Source organism: Oncorhynchus gorbuscha, linkage group LG09 (assembly GCF_021184085.1).
Source record: "Oncorhynchus gorbuscha isolate QuinsamMale2020 ecotype Even-year linkage group LG09, OgorEven_v1.0, whole genome shotgun sequence".
In the NCBI taxonomy this organism is placed as follows: domain Eukaryota; kingdom Metazoa; phylum Chordata; class Actinopteri; order Salmoniformes; family Salmonidae; genus Oncorhynchus; species Oncorhynchus gorbuscha.
In genome coordinates, this window is record NC_060181.1 from 68,105,297 (window position 1) to 68,125,155 (window position 19,859).

The 19,859-nt window shown below is 46.2% G+C and overlaps 1 protein-coding gene across 1 annotated transcript in view; it reads left to right on the plus strand.

Moving 5' to 3' along the window:
- LOC124044424 (semaphorin-5B-like) overlaps nt 1–19,859 on the plus strand; it is a 150,660-nt gene that overhangs the window by 81,524 nt on the left and 49,277 nt on the right. The window contains exons 9-12 of the mRNA XM_046364063.1: nt 2,273–2,558; nt 12,127–12,262; nt 13,122–13,332; nt 13,610–13,817. Of these exons, the coding sequence (XP_046220019.1) occupies nt 2,273–2,558; nt 12,127–12,262; nt 13,122–13,332; nt 13,610–13,817 (841 nt within the window). The remainder of the gene's footprint in view (nt 1–2,272; nt 2,559–12,126; nt 12,263–13,121; nt 13,333–13,609; nt 13,818–19,859) is intronic.

The window sequence follows — 19,859 nt, forward strand, 5'->3', positions numbered from 1 at the left end:
TCCAAGGTATTGTTGCGGCCAGAGAGTGTGGCTTTCCACTCGCAACCTTCCTCTTACGACAGCTTCTCGTAAGTTGACTCCGCGGTTCATTGGTCCGTTCCGTGTCTCCCAGGTCGTCAATCCTGTCGCTGTGCGACTGCTTCTTCCGCGACATCTTCGTCGCGTCCATCCTGTCTTCCATGTCTCCTGTGTTAAGCCCTTTCTTCGCACCCCCGTTCGTCTTCCCTCCCCCCCCCTCCCGTCCTTGTCGAGAGCGCACCTATTTACAAGGTACATAAGATTATGGACATGCGTTCTCGGGGACGGGGTCACCAATACCTAGTGGATTGGGAGGGTTACGGTCCTGAGGAGAGGAGTTGGGTTCCGTCTCGGGACGTGCTGGACCGTTCGCTCATCGATGATTTCCTCCGTTGCCGCCAGGATTCCTCCTCGAGTGCGCCAGGAGGCGCTCGGTGAGTGGGGGGGGTACTGTCATGTTTGTCATTTATTATCATGTCTTGTCCCTGTGCTCCCCATGCTATTCGTTTCCCTCTGCTGGTCTTATTTGGTTCTTTCCCTCCTTCTATCCCTCTCTCTCCCCCTCCCTCTCTCACTCTCTCGCTCTCTCTTCTCTCTATCGTTCCGTTCCTGCTCCCAGCTGTTCCTATTCCCCTAATCATCATTTAGTCTTCCCACACCTGTTCCCGATCCTTTCCCCTGATTAGAGTCCCTATTTATTCCTTTGTGATCCGTTCCTGTCCCGTCGGTTCCTTGTATTGTATTCACCATGCTGTGATTGCGTTTCGCCCTGTCCTGTCGTGTTTTTGCCGTGATTGTGTATCACCCTGTCCTGTCGTGTTTTGTGCCTTCATCAGATGCTGCGTGTGAGCAGGTGTCTCAGTCGACTACGGCCTGCGCCTACCCGAAAAGCGACCTGCAGTCTGTGGCCGCTTCTCCAGTTGTTTCCCCTCTACAAGTCTAGAGGATTTCTGTTATTCCGTTTTGGACTTTAATAAACTCTGTTTCTGTTAAGTCGCGTTTGGGTCCTCTTTCACCTGCATGACATTTTGTTAGTCCCATCTATAGATGCTCCACTAACTAACAATCGACTATCATTAACATGTCAATGCATGTCTTTGGACTTGCAGCAGGGAAGCATCTGTAGATATCACCAAACATTGTGCTATTTGGTAAACTAGTCCATCTCTACCACCATTTCACCCAATTCCTATTTGCTGCCCCCAGCCACTACCCGCAGTAGTTTTTTTATGAGTGTTCTGAAATGGAATTATGCGTTCTGTTATTGCTTCTGATGCTGTTTCCATTCCTGCTGACCGCCTGCGTTCTCCTATAATCTCATTCTCTTAAAAGGTAGTGCTGGCCCCCCGGGGCACTTATCATCATGACTGTTTGCAGGTTAATATCTACGCTCTCTGCTCTGCATCCAAGCTGTCTGTTTGTGTGAGAGTGTGTGTGTGTGTGTGTGTTTGATATCACTGAGAATGAATGTTACCTTAGGGAAAGCAGCATTGACTGCACATACTGTGTTGTTCTCACAGCCCCACTGCTTCTCTAGTCATGAACAATCCTCCTCTACATTATAACTCTACAGGGGAGAAGGCATGCCACTGGTTATCACATCTGGGTTCAAATAGTATTTAACACCTTTCAAATGCTGTCATTGAGTGTTTGTTTGAGCCTGAATGTAATGCCAGATGGGCAGAGTTTGCACTTTTGGGATTAAACCATTGGTTCCATTTTGTCCAGGCATGCTCAATAAAGCACATTTTAAATGTTGTTTGAACCCTGCTATGTCTGCTGTTAATGTGTTCAGTGTTGAGACTGAGGCTAACCCGCGTCTGTAATAATAACAACTCACAACAGGGAGACAGAGTGGCCGTACCATGCAGTGTTTCTGAGCACCAACTAGAATGGATGATGAAGTCACAGTCTATATTGATTTTGTTCCACTCATCGAGTGCATTAGTCTCATTTCTTTACCACATCAAGATTGATCATGTGTTCTGGCAATTTACAGATGGAGGAATGAATGCAGTGTACGTTTTATAGGATGACTGTGACTAATGAATGTATCTCCCAGGATGACTTTATTATCAACATGACTGGACACATTCATTCGTCAGTATAAACTAGCATGACATTAAGAATCATCCCCTATGGCTGCATGGACTCTAATGCTCTCTCTGACTTTGTCTCCTCTTCCCCTATGCCCTTCTTCCTCTCCTTCTCTGTCCCCTCCCCTCCTCCCTTGTCCTCTCCTCCTCTTCCTCAGAGCCCCATTTCATCTCAGCCTATGATGTGGGTCTCTTCACATTCTTCTTCCTGCGTGAGAACGCTGTGGAACACGACTGTGGGAAGACCGTCTACTCCCGGGTGGCCCGTGTCTGTAAGAACGACATTGGAGGGCGGTTCCTACTGGAAGACACCTGGACCACCTTCATGAAGGCCAGGCTGAACTGCTCGCGCTCCGGAGAGTTCCCCTTCTACTATAATGAGCTGCAGAGCACCTTCTATCTGCCTGAACAAGACCTCATCTACGGGATATTCACCACCAATGTGTGAGTGATGAGTAATAGTCTTCTTATGCAAGACACACACACACACTCAGGAAAGCACACACACACGCACTCATGTACAGGTGCAGTAACCACGCACGCACGCACCCTCTCCCTCCCACCCCCACGCAAACTCCATTACTGCAGTTTCCAGGCCTAATGATTATCATTATTCAGCATCCACTTCTTGAGAACACTTAAGCTGTGTTTGAATACTCATACTAACTGCACTAGCCATACAATTTATGTCATAAATTGATTATATAGTATGCGTATTGGTCATAGTATGGGTATAGTTAGTATGCCAAAATTTCCCGGATGTCATGCTACATTCGCCAAAATACGATATGACAATTTGTTAGCTATGCTATCCTTACAAACAGTGGTGGAAAAAGTATCCAATTGTCATACTCAAGTTAAAGTGAGTCACCCTGTAAAATACTACTTTAGTAAAAGTCTTAAAGTATTTGGTTTTAAATATACTTAAGTATCAAAAGTAAATGTAATCGCTAAAATATACTTAAGCAACAAAATATTTTTGTAACGAAGTTCGTCTGTTGTTTGAAGAGAGTCAGACCGAAATGCAGCGTGTAGGTTACTCATGACTTTTAATGAAGATAATGCGGTACATGAAATAACTGAAAATATGAAAACAACAAACGAGTGAAACTAATTACAGCCTATCTGGTGACTAACACAGAGACAGGTACAATCACCCACGAAATACAACGCATACTCAGGCTACCTAAATACGGTTCCCAATCCGAGACAACGAGAATCAGCTGACTCCAATTAGGAATCGCCTCAGGCAGCCAAGCCTAACTAGACACACCCCTAATAATACACACTCCCAATTACTACAAACCCCAATACGATATACAACATATAAACCCATGTCACACCCTGGCCTACCCAAACATATAACAAAAACACAAGATACAATGACCAAGGCGTGACAATATTCAAATTCCTTATTTACAGCAAACCAAGAGGCACCATTTTCTTGTTTTTGAAGTTTACCGAAAGCCAGGGGCACACTCCTAAAATCAAGACATAATTTACAAATGAAGCATGTGTTTAGTGAGTCCGCCAGATCAGAGGCTGTAGGGATGACCAGGGATGTCCTTTTGATAAGTCTGTGAATTAGACAATTTTCCTGTCCTGCTAACCATTCAAATTGTATCAAGTATTTTTACTTAAGTACTTTACACCTCTGCTTACAAACCACATAGCATATCATTACAGCAGTAGGTACCGGTATGTTAGCTAGCTAGTTAATGTTAGTTGGCTAAACTTGCCAGATTATTAACGAAATGCTATCTAACTAACTGCCCAAAGTTTATTGACTTGATTATCCCTGTCATTCTTAGCTAAGTGGTATAGTCATTGTGCATTCTCAATGGACATTTGGGTACTTTCGTAAATTTGTTCTGGCTATCTACTCCGATTTCAGAGCACTCTCGTCTGAGTGTACCAGAGCGCAGGATAACTGATAAATTTACAAACGCTCAACAGCCGTTGAATATGGTCGGTGTCAGTAAATGTTGGCAAGAAAAGGCGTAATAAAATTGTTGCCAGCAGCACAGTTACAGTCACCAACACTCTTGATAACATGAAAATTGCCTAACCAGCTCTGCTAGGGCGAGTAAAATAGTCAGAGTGAGGTGTCCTCTCATTTGTGTCTGGAAGTAGCTAGCAAGTTAGCCAGTTAGCTTGGGTGCTTGACTGCAGTTGTAAGGTCAGAACACTCGAATCAACCCTACTGCCAGAGCGTCCAGTGTGCTCTGAACGCTCCAAGAGCGAAACGCTCTGAATTTACAAATGGACAATCTGACAACACTCTGAATTTACAAATGGACAATCTGACAACACTCTGAATTTACAAATGGACAATCTGACAACACTCTGAATTTACGAACGCTCAGATTGAATTTAAGAACACACCTGAAGTCGTAAAATGTCTAGCTAGTAATTTGTTATGCTAGCAAGAGTTTGAATAGCAACAGCATCAACTTCCGGTAGACAGGCGAAGCTGGTATGGCAACTGCTCGGCCTCTGACCACAAGGCACTACAGAGGGTAGTGCGTACGGCCCAGTACCTCACTGGGGCCAAGCTTTCTGCCATCCAGGGTCTCTATACCAGGCGGTGTTAGAGGAAGGCCCTAAAAATTGTCAAAGACTCCAGCCACCCTAGTCATGGACTGTTCTCTCTGCTACCGCACGGCAAGCGGTACCGGAGCGCCAAGTCCAGGTCCAAGAGGCTTCTAAACATCTTCTACCCCAAGACATAAGACTTCTAAACATCTAACCAAATGGCTACCCAGACTATTTGCACCCCCCCCTATTTTAAACTGCTTCTACTCTCTGTTATTATCTATGCATAGTCACTTTAATAACTCTACCTACATGTACATATTACCTCAATTACCTCGACTAACCGGTGCCCCCTCACATTGACTCTGTACCGGTATTGGGATGGTTAGAGGAAGGAATCTGTGGTTGTTTTCCAAATGGTACCCTATTCCCTATATAGTTTACTACTTTTCCTTTTCCTATAGTGCATTACCCCATGGGCCCTGATCAAAGGTAGTGCACTACATAGGGAATAGGGTGCTATTCGCGACACATCCTGTGTGTTACTGTACTGTGTGAGCTGTGCCCTGACTCATAAGCCTGGGTTACACAGACCATTGTTTAATGAATGCGGTATCATCCACTTCACTAGAGGGAGAAATGAGTGTGAGCAGAACAGAAGATGCCTCCACAATGTGGATGTTGCCCTTTTGTGGAAAAGAAAGAACATGAATGTGGTCCATAGGTGAAGAGGAAGTGAGAGAGTTTTGCCCTTTTCTGAAAGAAAGAAAATCTCACTGTGATGCTTTCACAGACTGAGGTGTTGGACTGTGGAGTTGAGGGGTGTGGTAATAGTACAGTTGTTGGCATTCAGATGTGTTCCATGCTCTGCTCTGCTGTGCTCTGCTCTCTCTCGGGGGAGAGGAATCATCCTCCTCGCCTTCTGCTGCTCTCACCTGTACAGTTCTGACTCCCAGTAGGTGGCTGCTCTCCATCACTACCGGAGCTGAGGCTATCATTACTTCTCAGTACAGGACATATGTGCGTGGATGTGCATGTGCGCGTGTGTGTTTGTGTGTGTATCCCTCCCTCTTTCCCATTCCAATCTTTTGTCTCGGTCCCTATCTCTCTCCCAATCCCCCAGTCCCTCCCTAAAACTATTCTGAATAGTGTGATATCATAATGCAATCACAGGAAGCACTGTCTCCAACTGTCTGTGTTAAATTGAACGTGGTCAAAGAACTCCCAGGAGTTTGAACTGTAAAACAGAACAGAGAATTAAGGGGGGAGTGGATGAGGGAGGTAAAGAGAGAGTTTGAGAGAGAGAGAGATATGCTTGTCTCCATCTGCATTTGCTTTTAGCAGCTGACTGGGTTTGCAATCATTATCTCGTCAGAGTAGTGAACTTAAGACCCTGAGAGCATGCTAAGGCCTTATAATTAACTCTGGACCTTATTGGCATCTCCCTCCCTCGTCCTTCCCTCTGTTACGGCCTCTGAGTGAGGCTTTACAACATCTGTGTTTCTCACATTGAAATGAGACTGTCACTGGCTAATGTTGAAAATCCTGAGGTGATTTCATTGCAATTGCTTTCTCCATATTTGGTATGCGTTCTGAATGAGCAGCTGGATGCTGCTGCAGGTGTTATCGTAGAAGAAGCTGATTGGCTCACACAGTGATCTGATTTGGCATGTCTCCTCAGTAACCTGGTAACCATGGTGTCCTGGCATGGTGTAATGTGTGTGTGCAGCTATCTGAAGGGTGATAAATATTTTTGCCTGATTCTGCCAGATTTTTTTCTAAACTTTTTCCTTCACCTCAACATAATAACATCAAATGCACCTTGAAATGAGCTATATTCCCCCTGGAACATGTTGGGTAAGAATCAAATAGATATACTATTACTATGATTATTCGCTTTACTTTTACAAATGATTCTTTCAGCTAAAAATACTACTTCCAGGCAGCTTTTTTTAGCATGTGCACAAGACAGTAATGTTTTATACTGTATTGTAACATACAGTGCCTTGCGAAAGTATTCGGCCCCCTTGAACTTTGCGACCTTTTGCCACATTTCAGGCTTCAAACATAAAGATATAAAACTGTATTTTTTGTGAAGAATCAACAACAAGTGGGACACAATCATGAAGTGGAACGACATTTATTGGATATTTCAAACTTTTTTAACAAATCAAAAACTGAAAAATTGGGCGTGCAAAATTATTTAGCCCCCTTAAGTTAATACTTTGTAGCGCCACCTTTTGCTGCAATTACAGCTGTAAGTCGCTTGGGGTATGTCTCTATCAGTTTTGCACATCGAGAGACTGAAATTTTTTCCCATTCCTCCTTGCAAAACAGCTGGAGCTCAGTGAGGTTGGATGGAGAGCATTTGTGAACAGCAGTTTTCAGTTCTTTTCACAGATTCTCGATTGTATTCAGGTCTGGACTTTGACTTGGCCATTCTAACACCTGGATATGTTTATTTTTGAACCATTCCATTGTAGATTTTGCTTTATGTTTTGGATCATTGTCTTGTTGGAAGACAAATCTCCGTCCCAGTCTCAGGTCTTTTGCAGACTCCATCAAGTTTTCATCCAGAATGGTCCTGTATTTGGCTCCATCCATCTTCCCATCAATTTTAACCATCTTCCCTGTCCCTGCTGAAGAAAAGCAGGCCCAAACCATGATGCTGCCACCACCATGTTTGACAGTGGGGATGGTGTGTTCAGGGTGATGAGCTGTGTTGCTTTTACGCCAAACATAACATTTCGCATTGTTGCCAAAAAGTTCCATTTTGGTTTCATCTGACCAGAGCACCATATTCCACATGTTTGGTGAGTCTCCCAGGTGGCTTGTGGCAAACTTTAAACGGCACTTTTTATGGATATCTTTAAGAAATGGCTTTCTTCTTGCCACTCTTCCATAAAGGCCAGATTTGTGCAATATACGACTGATTGTTGTCCTATGGTCAGTCTCCCACCTCAGCTGTAGATCTCTGCAGTTCATCCAGAGTGATCATGGGCCTCTTGGCTGCATCTCTGATCAGTCTTCTCCTTGTATGAGCTGAAAGTTTAGAGGGACGGCCAGGTCTTGCTAGAGTTGCAGTAGTCTGATACTCCTTCCATTTCAATATTATCGCTTGCACAGTGCTCCTTGGGATGTTTAAAGCTTGGGAAATCTTTTTGTATCCAAATCCGGCTTTAAACTTCTTCACAACAGTATCTCGGACCTGCCTGGTGTGTTCCTTGTTCTTCATGATGCTCTCTGCGCTTTTAACGGACCTCTGAGACTATCACAGTGCAGGTGCATTTATACGGAGACTTGATTACACACAGGTGGATGGTATTTATCATTATTAGTCATTTAGGACAACATCGGATCATTCAGAGATCCTCACTGCACTTCTGGAGAGAGTTTGCTACACTGCAAGTAAAGGGTCTGAATAATTTTGCACGTCCAATTTTTCAGTTTTTGATTTGTTAAAAAAGTTTGAAATATCCAATAAATGTCGTTCCACTTCATGATTGTGTCCCACTTGTTGTTGATTCTTCACAAAAAATCCAGTTTTATATCTTTATGTTTGAAGCCTGAAATGTGGCAAAAGGTCGCAAAGTTCAAGGGGGCCGAATACTTTCGCAAGGCACTGTAGCTGCTGCTGTTTTATAGCTACCTGACTCAGTCTCCACTCGTGAAAGTGATTGTTTCAGACTATAGCATTGTAGCTCAGATACTGCATCGTTATGCAGTAAAAATATATATGGATGGGCCTCCCGAGTGGCGCAGTGATCTAAGGCACTGCATCGCAGTGCTACAGTAGCAGAGCCACTAGAGATCCTGGTCTGTGGCTGTGTCATAGCCGGCCAGGCTGTGTCGTAGCCGGCCGCGCCCGAGAGAACCATGAAAGACCCCCCAACCCCTTCCCCCCAAAAATTATAAAATAAAAAATCAATATATATGGATAATCTTAGCCTTACTTCATTTTCTGCTCGCTGCCTCCCTGCCTATTGTACGGTACAGGGGATGCTGAGTGTGCTTTTTGTTTCTGCTGCGATGCAGGTATTCACTGAGGTTGGAAAAACATTTTTACCTTAACTGTGTCCCAAATTCCATAGGGCTCTTTTGAAAAGGAGTTCACTATATGGGGAATAGGGTACCACGTGGAACACACTTGATGTATTTTTTTTTCAATTGAGGTGAGGTGCACAGACTGCATTAGCTCCATATACCCTGCTGAGACTAGAGCCTGCCAATGATAGGCACAGCACATCTGTTACTGTGTGTGCATGCATGCGCGCACTTGTGTGTAATTGTGTGTGTGTTAGAAAGTATTTTGGAATCCAGGTGTCTCTATACCACACATACAGTGTGTATATATATATATACAGTGGAGAGAACAAGTATTTGATACACTGCCAATTTTGCAGGTTTTTCTACTTACAAAGCATGTAGTAGAGGTCTGTAATTTGTATCATAGGTACACTTCAACTGTGAGAGACGGAATCTAAAACAAAAATCCAGAAAATCATATTTGTATGATTTTTAAGTAATTAATTTTCATTTTATTGCATGACAAGTATTTGATCTATTGGCTGCTTTTCCTGTGGTCCAACTCGTCTCAAACCATCTGAATAGGGTTGAGGTCGGGTGATTGTGGAGGCACTCCTTCACTTTTTTGTCCTGTTGGGGAAAAAATGATAGTCCCACTAGGCACGAACCAGATGGGATGGAGTATCACTACAGCATGCTGTGGTAGCCATGCTGGTTAAGTGTGCCTTGCTTCACTGTGGGAGCCACACATGCGGAGATCATCCGTTCACCTACAGTACTCTGCGTCTCACAAAAATATGGCGGTTAGAACCAAACATCTCAAATTTAGACTCATCAGACCAAAAGACAGATTTCTACCAGTCTAATATCCATTGCCTGTGACTCTTGGCCCAAGCAAGTCTCTTCTTTTTATTGGTGTCCTTTAGTAGTGGTTTCTTTGCAGCAATTCGACCATGAAGGCCTGAATCGCTCAGTATCCTCTGAACAGTTGAGATGTGTATGTTACTCGAACTCTGAAGCATTTATTTGGGCTGCAATCTGAGGCTGGTAACTCTAATGAACTTGTCCTCTGCAGCAGAGGTAACTCTGGGTCTTCCATTCCTGTGGCGGTCCTCATGAGAGCCAGTTTCATCATAGTGCTTGATGGTTTTTGCGACTGCATTCGAAGAAACGTTCAAAGTTCTTCAAATTGTACGCATTGACTGACCTTCATGTTCCAAAGTAATGATGGACTGTTGTTTCTCTTTGTTAATTTGATCTGTTCTTGCCATAATACAGTATAGTATGGGCTTGGTTTTTTACCAAGTATGTATATCTTCTGTATACTAACCCTACTGTACCTTGTCACAACACAACTGATTGGCTCAAACGCATTAAGAAGGAAAGACATTTCACAATTGTTTTGGTTATTCTACAATATAGAAAATAGTCAAAATAAAGTCTAAAACCTTAAATGAGTAGGTTGTGTTCGGACTTTTGACTGGTACTGTATATATGGGCCATCTGGTGTGATGATGTGTATCATCCATGCTAGTCTGCTCTCTGTGATTTATTATCATAGAAGCCTTCACCACTGAGCTCCACTGAGCATGTGCAGAAGCAGGCAATGGCTGTGTCCCAAATGACACCCTAATACCTATATAGTGTTACACGTTTGACTAGACCCTATGGGCCCTGGTCAAAAGTAGTGCACTGTATAGGGAATAGGATGCCATTTGGGATGAAGCAGTGTCACTTAGCTGCACTGAGCATGTGCAGAAAAATTACAAAGTCCAGTGGATGTTGTTGAAGTCACCAGCTCTGGTTGGGCTCTTCTGCCTTTTTCTCCCATAACACTTTGCAACCATAGGGGAACTGTACAATGACACAAAAACTGCTGTGTCATCCTGTCCGACTGGTTGGCTGGTGTGGTCAGGGACATCAACCTTTTACTCCCATAAAACTGGCCATAGGGGAACACCAGCCAGCCAGCCACAGAGGAACAGTACCATGACACCACAGAAAGGGTTGTGTCATCTGTACCGACTGGCCGGCTGGTTTATGTAAGAACATGAAGGGCACTGTGGATTATATCTCCTCTGTATCCCTAGGCTACATCCCAAATGGCACTCTATTCCCTTTTTAGTTCACTAAGGCCTAAGTCTAAAGCCCTGCTCTGCTCTCTACTTGGCTGCTGATTGCCCTTTTTGTGAGAGGAGCAGAGGAGGGACTCGTGCTCCCTAAGCACTGCTTTCTGACACTCTTTTTTCACTGTTCTCATCCCTCTCTTTCTCCCTCTCTTTCCCCTCCACATTTAGCAATAAAGACACAGTGAGCTGAGTGTGATTAAGAGGTTCTGTTTAATACTATAGGGACTGACTCATTGAGGGGAGGTTTTAAAATAGCCTAAATCTTTATTAACGGTTTAGACGTTAACAGTAACAATGGCTTCATTTGTAACTGTAACCACAGCCATGGTCACAACATAACACGTGGCTGCAGACTGCAGTCCCTGGGACACCACAGTGTCAGGCAGGCGGGGAAAGGGTGTATCTAGCTCTGTGGCTGTGGCTGCAGCCTGGTTAGTGGTTGTTGCAGCTAATTGTCTGTGGTTTTGTAAGTTGGGTTAGGTTGCTGGCTGCTCACCGCAGGAAGCACACTCACTCACTGACGCAGTCTCACCCTCTCTGTGGAGAGGGTTCCTCTGACAGTGTTAATGCATTTCTACAGAGCTCAATCGGATCTCCACGATGGTTGCTAGATACAAACCACTAAGGTGTAGGGACAATACAGGTATATACGTATATAAGGCATGTATGACATACAGTGTTCATACTGTTCTCTGTAAGAACATAACAGATATAGAAATGTATAAAAGAAGAACGTAACATGTCAAACCATACAGTGCTTCCATAGGGCCCTATTGTATCGTACTCCTCACCATCCCCGTGCTACATTATACCAGCCCATTTATGAGTGTGCTAGCATTCCATACAAAGGAAAGTATAGAGTTTATTGTACAGTAAAGTATGTTCAGTGCAGTGAGTGTGTGTGTGTGTGTGTGTGTGTGTGTGTATCTTAATTCACTTTAGCAGTCTCATGACAATTGTGAAGCACAGACACAGCTTCCAGCAGAATCACACGGGCTGTGTCTTTAATGCACCTGTAAAAGATGGGACTGTTAGACAGTGTGGTGTACATAATGGATCAATTTGAGCTCTCAGTTAGAGAGACGTATGGGCAACACTGTAACCTCTTTGTTCACTGGGTTTTTAACACTGTCTCTCTCTCTCTGTCCCTCTTCTCCCCCCTCTCTCATTCTCTCTTTCCAACTCTCTCTCTCTCTCTCTCTCTCTCTCTCTCTCTCTCTCTCTCTCTCTCTCTCTCTCTCTCTCTCTCTCTCTCTCTCTCTCTCTCTCTCTCTCTCCTCTCTCCCTCTCCTCTCCTCGCCCTCTCTTTCTCTGTCCTACAGGAACAGTATAGCAGCGTCTGCAGTGTGTGCGTTTAACCTCAGCTCCATCACCCAGGCCTTCAATGGACCCTTCCGTTCCCAGGAGAACCCCCGCTCTACCTGGCTGCCCACCCCCAACCCCATCCCCAACTTTCAGGTACTACCAGTCCCAACTTTCATGTACTGCCCACCACCAACCCCACCCCCAACTTCCAGGTACTGCCCACCCCCAACCCCTTCCCCAACTTCCATGTACTACCCAACCCCTTCCCCAACATCCATGTACTACCCAACCCCTTCCCCAACTTCCAGGTACTGCCCACCACCAACCCCACCCCCAACTTCCAGGTACTGCCCACCCCCAACCCCTTCCCCAAATTTCAAGTTCTGCCCACCCCAACTCCATCCCCAACTTCCAGGTACTGCCCACCCCAACTCCATCCCCAACTTCCAGGTTAGTGCTGGTCTGCAAAATCCTGCTCAACCTGCATGTCCCCAGAAACAGGACTAACAGACTCTGCATCTAGGTGGCACTGCATATAAGAACCAGGGATTGTGCACCCCAAAGCCCACATCATTGACTTTTTAGCAATGCAACTGTAGCTTTATGAAGAAATTCATGTCATCCGGCATTTCAAAAGCATATTGTTTCTGTAGCTTGCCAGACACAGAGATGTTGTTTGCCAAACAACAATCATTAAAGTGTAACAGTATTGTAAGTGTGAATAAGCGTGATTACTGGAGGAGAAAATGAGAAGGAAATGACCACAGGCAGAGGCATAGTATTGATTTATTCAAAGCAACAATGACTATTAAGATGATGTATTATTCCTTTTCAGTAACTTCTTTTTTTCTCTCTCTCTTTCTCTTTCTTTCTTTCCCTCTGTCTTTCTTCACTCTTTCTCCTGTTCTCTCACTCCTCTCTCGCACTCTCTCTCTCTCACCCCCCCTTTCCCTCCCTCCCTGTCTCTCTCCCCCTTTCTCCCTTCCTTTCCCATCCCCCCTCCCCTCCTCAGTGTGGTACCATAGATGACGACGGCGGTCCTAACGATGGTCTGACGGAGCGCAGCCTCCAGGACGCCCAGCGGCTGTACCTGATGAACGACGTGGTGCAGCCCGTCTCTGTGGACCCCTTGGTCATGCAGGACGACGTGCGCTTCTCCAGGCTGGTGGTGGACATCGTACAGGGCCACGACACACTCTACCATGTCATGTACATCGGCACAGGTCAGTTGAGTTCAAAGGTCAGGGGTCAATCAGTTAAATGGACTTATAAAGGAAAGGGCACATTAGCAAGGTAAATCTCCCTAGAAGGAAAAAACCTAGAGAGGAACCCGGCACGCTTCACTAGCTGTCCAGCCAAAGGATTTTATATTGTCATATTATAGAGCTCTGAGTTTTTCCTAGCCACATGAGCTGAATAGGAAAACCTATTTACTCTAGGCTGTATACAGCACAATCAATGATTTCTCATCATCCTCTTCCTCCTCTTTCCTCCAATCAGAGTACGGCACCATCCTGAAGGCTCTTGCGACCACCAATAAGAGCCTTCAAGGGTGTTACCTGGAGGAGATCCAGCTCTTCCCCGATGGGGTGCAGGAGCCAATCTTGAGCCTGCAGATTCTTCAAAGTGATAGGTCACTGTTTGTAGGACTCGACAACAAAGTTCTGAAGATCCCTCTGGAGAGATGCTCCAACTACAAGACTGAGATGTGAGTTTCTTACATTTTTCTGTTTTGTACAAGTGCAATAAAAGCCAACCTGGCCAACAAACCCAACCTTATGGAAGAGTACAGGTGAGCAAACTTGCAACTACAAGACTGAGAGATGAATGTCTCAGACTGAGAATTATTCCACATTCTGCATGTCATCCCAGGGTTGTGGTCAGTGGTGTAGTGGATGGTAAACGCAAATAGACACATCTTACCAACCTTTCGCGGAAAAAAACATTGAAAGTATAGGAAGCGTTACTTTTCCTGTGTTTTCCCTCTCGAACTCGCGCTCTCTCACTCTCTCACCTCCACTTTCTGTAAGTAAGTAGCCTTATTTATTCTGCAGCGGCTGCAGTGTTGTTTGCATGGTAGTGATACGTTGTAGTCGAATAGACACATCTTACCAACCTTTCGCGGAAAAAAACATTGAAAGTATAGGAAGCGTTACTTTTTTCACCGTTCCCGGCAATCAGAGATTGCGCACCAATTTTTCTACCACTACATCACTGGTTGTGGTATATTACCATAGAAATGTACAGAGTGTTGTTTATTGCTTAATTATAGTCACTTGCCATGAGTATAAAGTGCTGGAATTATACCAGCCTGAGTAACTGACTGTGTAGTCTTATCTCTTAGGACTCGGTACTAATATATTCATTATTTGATGATACACTACCAAAACAATAACACATTTAATTTGTTACGGTGTTGCTTTTAATTAACGAAGCAGTGTTCCTAACAAAGAGTGAGAACAGAGAAAGGAAGCCTTACTTTATCTTTTACTGTCTCTCTGATTCACACTCATTTAGTGGGAGACGTGTGGCTCAGACTCTGCCCTGCCTGACTCCTGCCAGTTCAATATGAGTCTCTGAGTGTGAGCTCTGCTCAATGCTCTGGCTGTCATCTCCAGAATAAGCTGCCTGATGGCTGCCTCTGTCGTTCATCTAAACCTCCCCCTCTCTCTCTCACGGCTGAGTGAGGAGGAGAAAAGCCCTCCCCTCTCTCTCTCTCTCCCTCTCTCTCTCTCAGCTCTCTGTTTGCCAGGCCTTATGCATTTCATCAATGCTTTCAATCAACTCTCTAGAGCTGCATCCATGCTTTGTCAGCTCGCTGTGCAATATACGCATGTGGGTGTGCATGAAGGGCAACCGACTGTATAGGAGATTGTTGTGTGTGTGTGTGTGTGTGTGTGTGTGTGTGTGTGTGTGTGTGTGTGTGTGTGTGTGTGTGTGTGTGTGTGTGTGTGTGTGTGTGTGTGTGTGTGTGTGTGTGTGTGTGTGTGTGTGTGTGTGTGTGTGTGTGTGTGTGTGTGTGTGTGTGTGTGTGTGTGTGTGTGTGTGTGTGTGTGTGTGTGTGCGTGTGCGTGTGTGTGTGCGTTCGTGCGCGTGTGTGAGTGGGGGGGCTCATGCATATGGTGAATCAGCTCGCTCCTTTCTCCATCACATGTCACCAGCGGTAACACACACACAGATGCGCACACACTCACTCCTCTCTGTCAGGTACAGTGGTGAATACTAAACAAGGTGTGAGTGAGGAGATGTGAGAGCAGAGCGGAAGCCTCGGTAGCCAGGCCTATTTAAAACACAGTGGGGTGGAATAATCACACTGGGCTTCAAGGGCACAACAGGGGAACACTGTCCTTAATCCTGCATGCTGCCTTATATCTACCAGCTTCAGTAGCAGACACAGTCAGTTGTCAGGGGACACAGAGAGAGAAAACCATGCAGAACTGCAAATATACATGACAGGTGACGGGCTGTCAATCACTGTGATTTATTGTGATAGGGTCGGCTCAGAACATGCAGGAAAGTGTGAAGGGCCTATTATTCTTTAGTTTTGTCATGTTTTGTCATTTATTATCATGTCTTGTCCCTGTGCTTCCCATTCTATTCGTTTCCCTCTGCTGGTCTTATTAGGTTCTTTCCCTCTTTCTATCCCTCTCTCTCCCCTCCCTCTCTCACTCTCTCGCTCTCTCTTCTCTCTATCGTTCCGTTCCTGCTCCCAGCTGTTCCTATTCCCCTAATCATCATTTAGCCTTCCCACACCTGTTCCCGATCCTTTTCCCTGATTAGAGTCCCTATTTCTCTCCTTGTTTCCCGTACCTGCCCCGTCGGATCCTCATTTATAATTCACCGTGCTGTGTCTATGTTTTGCCCTGTCGTGTCGTGTTTCCCTCAGATGCTGCGTGGTGAGCAGGTGTCTGAGTCTGCTAGGTTCAAGTGCCTTCCCGAGGCAACCTGCAGTTCTCGATCAAGTCTCCAGTCTGTTCTTGTCTTTACGTGTAGTATTATGCTTTTTGTTTTGTAAAGTTTATTCTGGATTAAATACTCTGTTTTCGCCAAGTCGCTTTTGGGTCCTCATTCACCTGCATGACAGAAGGATCCGACCGAGGAATGGACCCAGCGACTACAGACGCTCGTAACACTGCCGTCGAGATCCAAGGAGCCATGCTCGGCAGACACGAGCAGGAATTGTCTGCTGCTCGCCATGCCGTGGAGAACCTGGCCGCTCAGGTTTCCGACCTCTCTGGACAGTTCCAGAGTCTTCGTCTCGTGCCACCTGTTACTTCCTGGCCTGCCGAGCCTCCAGAACCTAGGGTTAATAACCCACCTTGCTACTCCGGGCAGCCCACTGAGTGCCGCTCCTTTCTCACCCAGTGTGAGATTGTGTTCTCTCTCCAACCCAACACATACTCTAGAGAGAGCTCGGGTTGCTTACGTCATTTCACTCCTTACTGGCCGGGCCCGAGAGTGGGGCACAGCTACCTGGGAGGCAAGGGCTGATTGTTCTAACAATTACCAGAACTTTAAAGAGGAGATGATTCGGGTTTTTGACCGTTCAGTTTTTGGTGGGGAGGCTTCTAGGGTCCTGGCTTCCCTATGCCAAGGTGATCGATCCATAACGGATTACTCTATAGAGTTTCGTACTCTTGCTGCCTCTAGTGACTGGAACGAGCCGGCGCTGCTCGCTCGTTTTCTGGAGGGACTCCACACAGTGGTCAAAGATGAGATTCTCTCTCGGGAGGTTCCTTCCTGTGTGGACTCTTTGATTGCTCTCGCCATCCGCATAGAACGACGGGTAGATCTTCGTCACCAGGCTCGTGGAAGAGAGCTCGCATCAACGGTGTTTCCCTGCTCCGCATCGCAACCATCTCCCTCCTCTGGCTCTGAGACTGAGCCCATGCAGCTGGGAGGGATTCGCATCTCGACTAAGGAGAGGGAACGGAGGATCACCAACCGCCTGTGCCTCTATTGCGGATTTGATGGACATTTTGTTAATTCATGTCCAGTAAGAGGCCAGAGCCCATCAGTAAGCGGAGGGCTACTGGTGAGCGCTACTACTCAGGTCTCTTCATCTAGATCTTGTACTACTGTCGGTCCATCTACGCTGGACCGGTTCGGGTGCTACATGCAGTGCCTTGATTGACTCTGGGGCTGAGGGTTGTTTCATGGACGAAGCATGGGTTCGGAAACATAACATTCCTTTCAGACAGTTAGACAAGCCTACGCCCATGTTTGCCTTAGATGGTAGTCATCTTCCCAGTATCAAATTTGAGACACTACCTTTAACTCTCACAGTATCTGGTAACCACAGTGAGACTATTTCTTTTTTGATTTTTCATTCACCTTTCACACCTGTTGTTTTGGGTCATCCCTGGCTAGTATGTCATAATCCTTCTATTAATTGGTCTTGTAATTCTATCCTATCCTGGAACGTATCTTGTCATGTGAAGTGCTTAATGTCTGCCATCCCTCCCATTTCTTCTGTCCCCACTTCTCAGGAGGAACCTGGCGATTTGACAGGAGTGCCGGAGGAATATCATGATCTGCGCACGGTCTTCAGTCGGTCCCGAGCCAACTCCCTTCCTCCTCACCGGTCGTATGATTGTAGTATTGATCTCCTTCCGGGGACCACTCCTCCTCGGGGTAGACTATACTCTCTGTCGGCTCCCGAACGTAAGGCTCTCGAGGATTATTTATCTGTGTCTCTTGACGCCGGTACCATAGTGCCTTCTTCCTCTCCGGCCGGGGCGGGGTTCTTTTTGTTAAGAAGAAGGACGGTACTCTGCGCCCCTGCGTGGATTATCGAGGGCTGAATGACATAACGGTTAAGAATCGTTATCCGCTTCCCCTTATGTCATCAGCCTTCGAGATTCTGCAGGGAGCCAGGTGCTTTACTAAGTTGGACCTTCGTAACGCTTACCATCTCGTGCGCATCAGAGAGGGGGACGAGTGGAAAACGGCGTTTAACACTCCGTTAGGGCATTTTGAGTACCGGGTTCTGCCGTTTGGTCTCGCCAATGCGCCAGCTGTTTTTCAGGCATTAGTTAATGATGTTCTGAGAGACATGCTGAACATCTTTGTTTTTGTCTATCTTGACGATATCCTGATTTTTTCACCGTCACTCGAGATTCATGTTCAGCACGTTCGACGTGTTCTACAGCGCCTTTTAGAGAATTGTCTCTACGTAAAGGCTGAGAAGTGTTCTTTTCATGTCTCCTCCGTTACTTTTCTCGGTTCCGTTATTTCCGCTGAAGGCATTCAGATGGATTCCGCTAAGGTCCAAGCTGTCAGTGATTGGCCCGTTCCAAGGTCACGTGTCGAGTTGCAGCGCTTTTTAGGTTTCGCTAATTTCTATCGGCGTTTCATTCGTAATTTCGGTCAAGTTGCTGCCCCTCTCACAGCTCTTACTTCTGTCAAGACGTGTTTTAAGTGGTCCGGTTCCGCCCAGGGAGCTTTTGATCTTCTAAAAGAACGTTTTACGTCCGCTCCTATCCTCGTTACTCCTGACGTCACTAGACAATTCATTGTCGAGGTTGACGCTTCAGAGGTAGGCGTGGGAGCCATTCTATCCCAGCGCTTCCAGTCTGACGATAAGGTTCATCCTTGCGCTTATTTTTCTCATCGCCTGTCGCCATCTGAGCGCAACTATGATGTGGGTAACCGTGAACTGCTCGCCATCCGCTTAGCCCTAGGCGAATGGCGACAGTGGTTGGAGGGGGCGACCGTTCCTTTTGTCGTTTGGACAGACCATAAGAACCTTGAGTACATCCGTTCTGCCAAACGACTTAATGCCCGTCAAGCTCGTTGGGCGTTGTTTTTCGCTCGTTTCGAGTTTGTGATTTCTTACCGTCCGGGTAGCAAGAACACCAAGCCTGATGCCTTATCCCGTCTGTTTAGTTCTTCTGTGGCTTCTACTGATCCCGAGGGGATTCTTCCTTATGGGCGTGTTGTCGGGTTGACAGTCTGGGGAATTGAAAGACAGGTTAAGCAAGCACTCACGCACACTGCGTCGCCGCGCGCTTGTCCTAGTAACCTCCTTTTCGTTCCTGTTTCCACTCGTCTGGCTGTTCTTCAGTGGGCTCACTCTGCCAAGTTAGCTGGTCATCCCGGTGTTCGAGGCACTCTTGCGTCTATTCGCCAGCGATTTTGGTGGCCGACTCAGGAGCGTGACACGCGCCGTTTCGTGGCTGCTTGTTCGGACTGCGCGCAGACTAAGTCGGGTAACTCTCCTCCTGCCGGTCGTCTCAGACCGCTCCCCATTCCTTCTCGACCATGGTCTCACATCGCCCTAGACTTCATTACCGGTCTGCCTTTGTCTGCGGGGAAGACTGTGATTCTTACGGTTGTCGATAGGTTCTCTAAGGCGGCACATTTCATTCCCCTCGCTAAACTTCCTTCCGCTAAGGAGACGGCACAAATCATTATCGAGAATGTGTTCAGAATTCATGGCCTCCCGTTAGACGCCGTTTCAGACAGAGGCCCGCAATTCACGTCACAGTTTTGGAGGGAGTTCTGTCGTTTGATTGGTGCGTCCGTCAGTCTCTCTTCCGGGTTTCATCCCCAGTCTAACGGTCAAGCAGAGAGGGCCAATCAGACGATTGGTCGCATACTACGCAGCCTTTCTTTCAGAAACCCTGCGTCTTGGGCAGAACAGCTCCCCTGGGCAGAATACGCTCACAACTCGCTTCCTTCGTCTGCTACCGGGTTATCTCCGTTTCAGAGTAGTCTGGGTTACCAGCCTCCTCTATTCTCTTCCCAG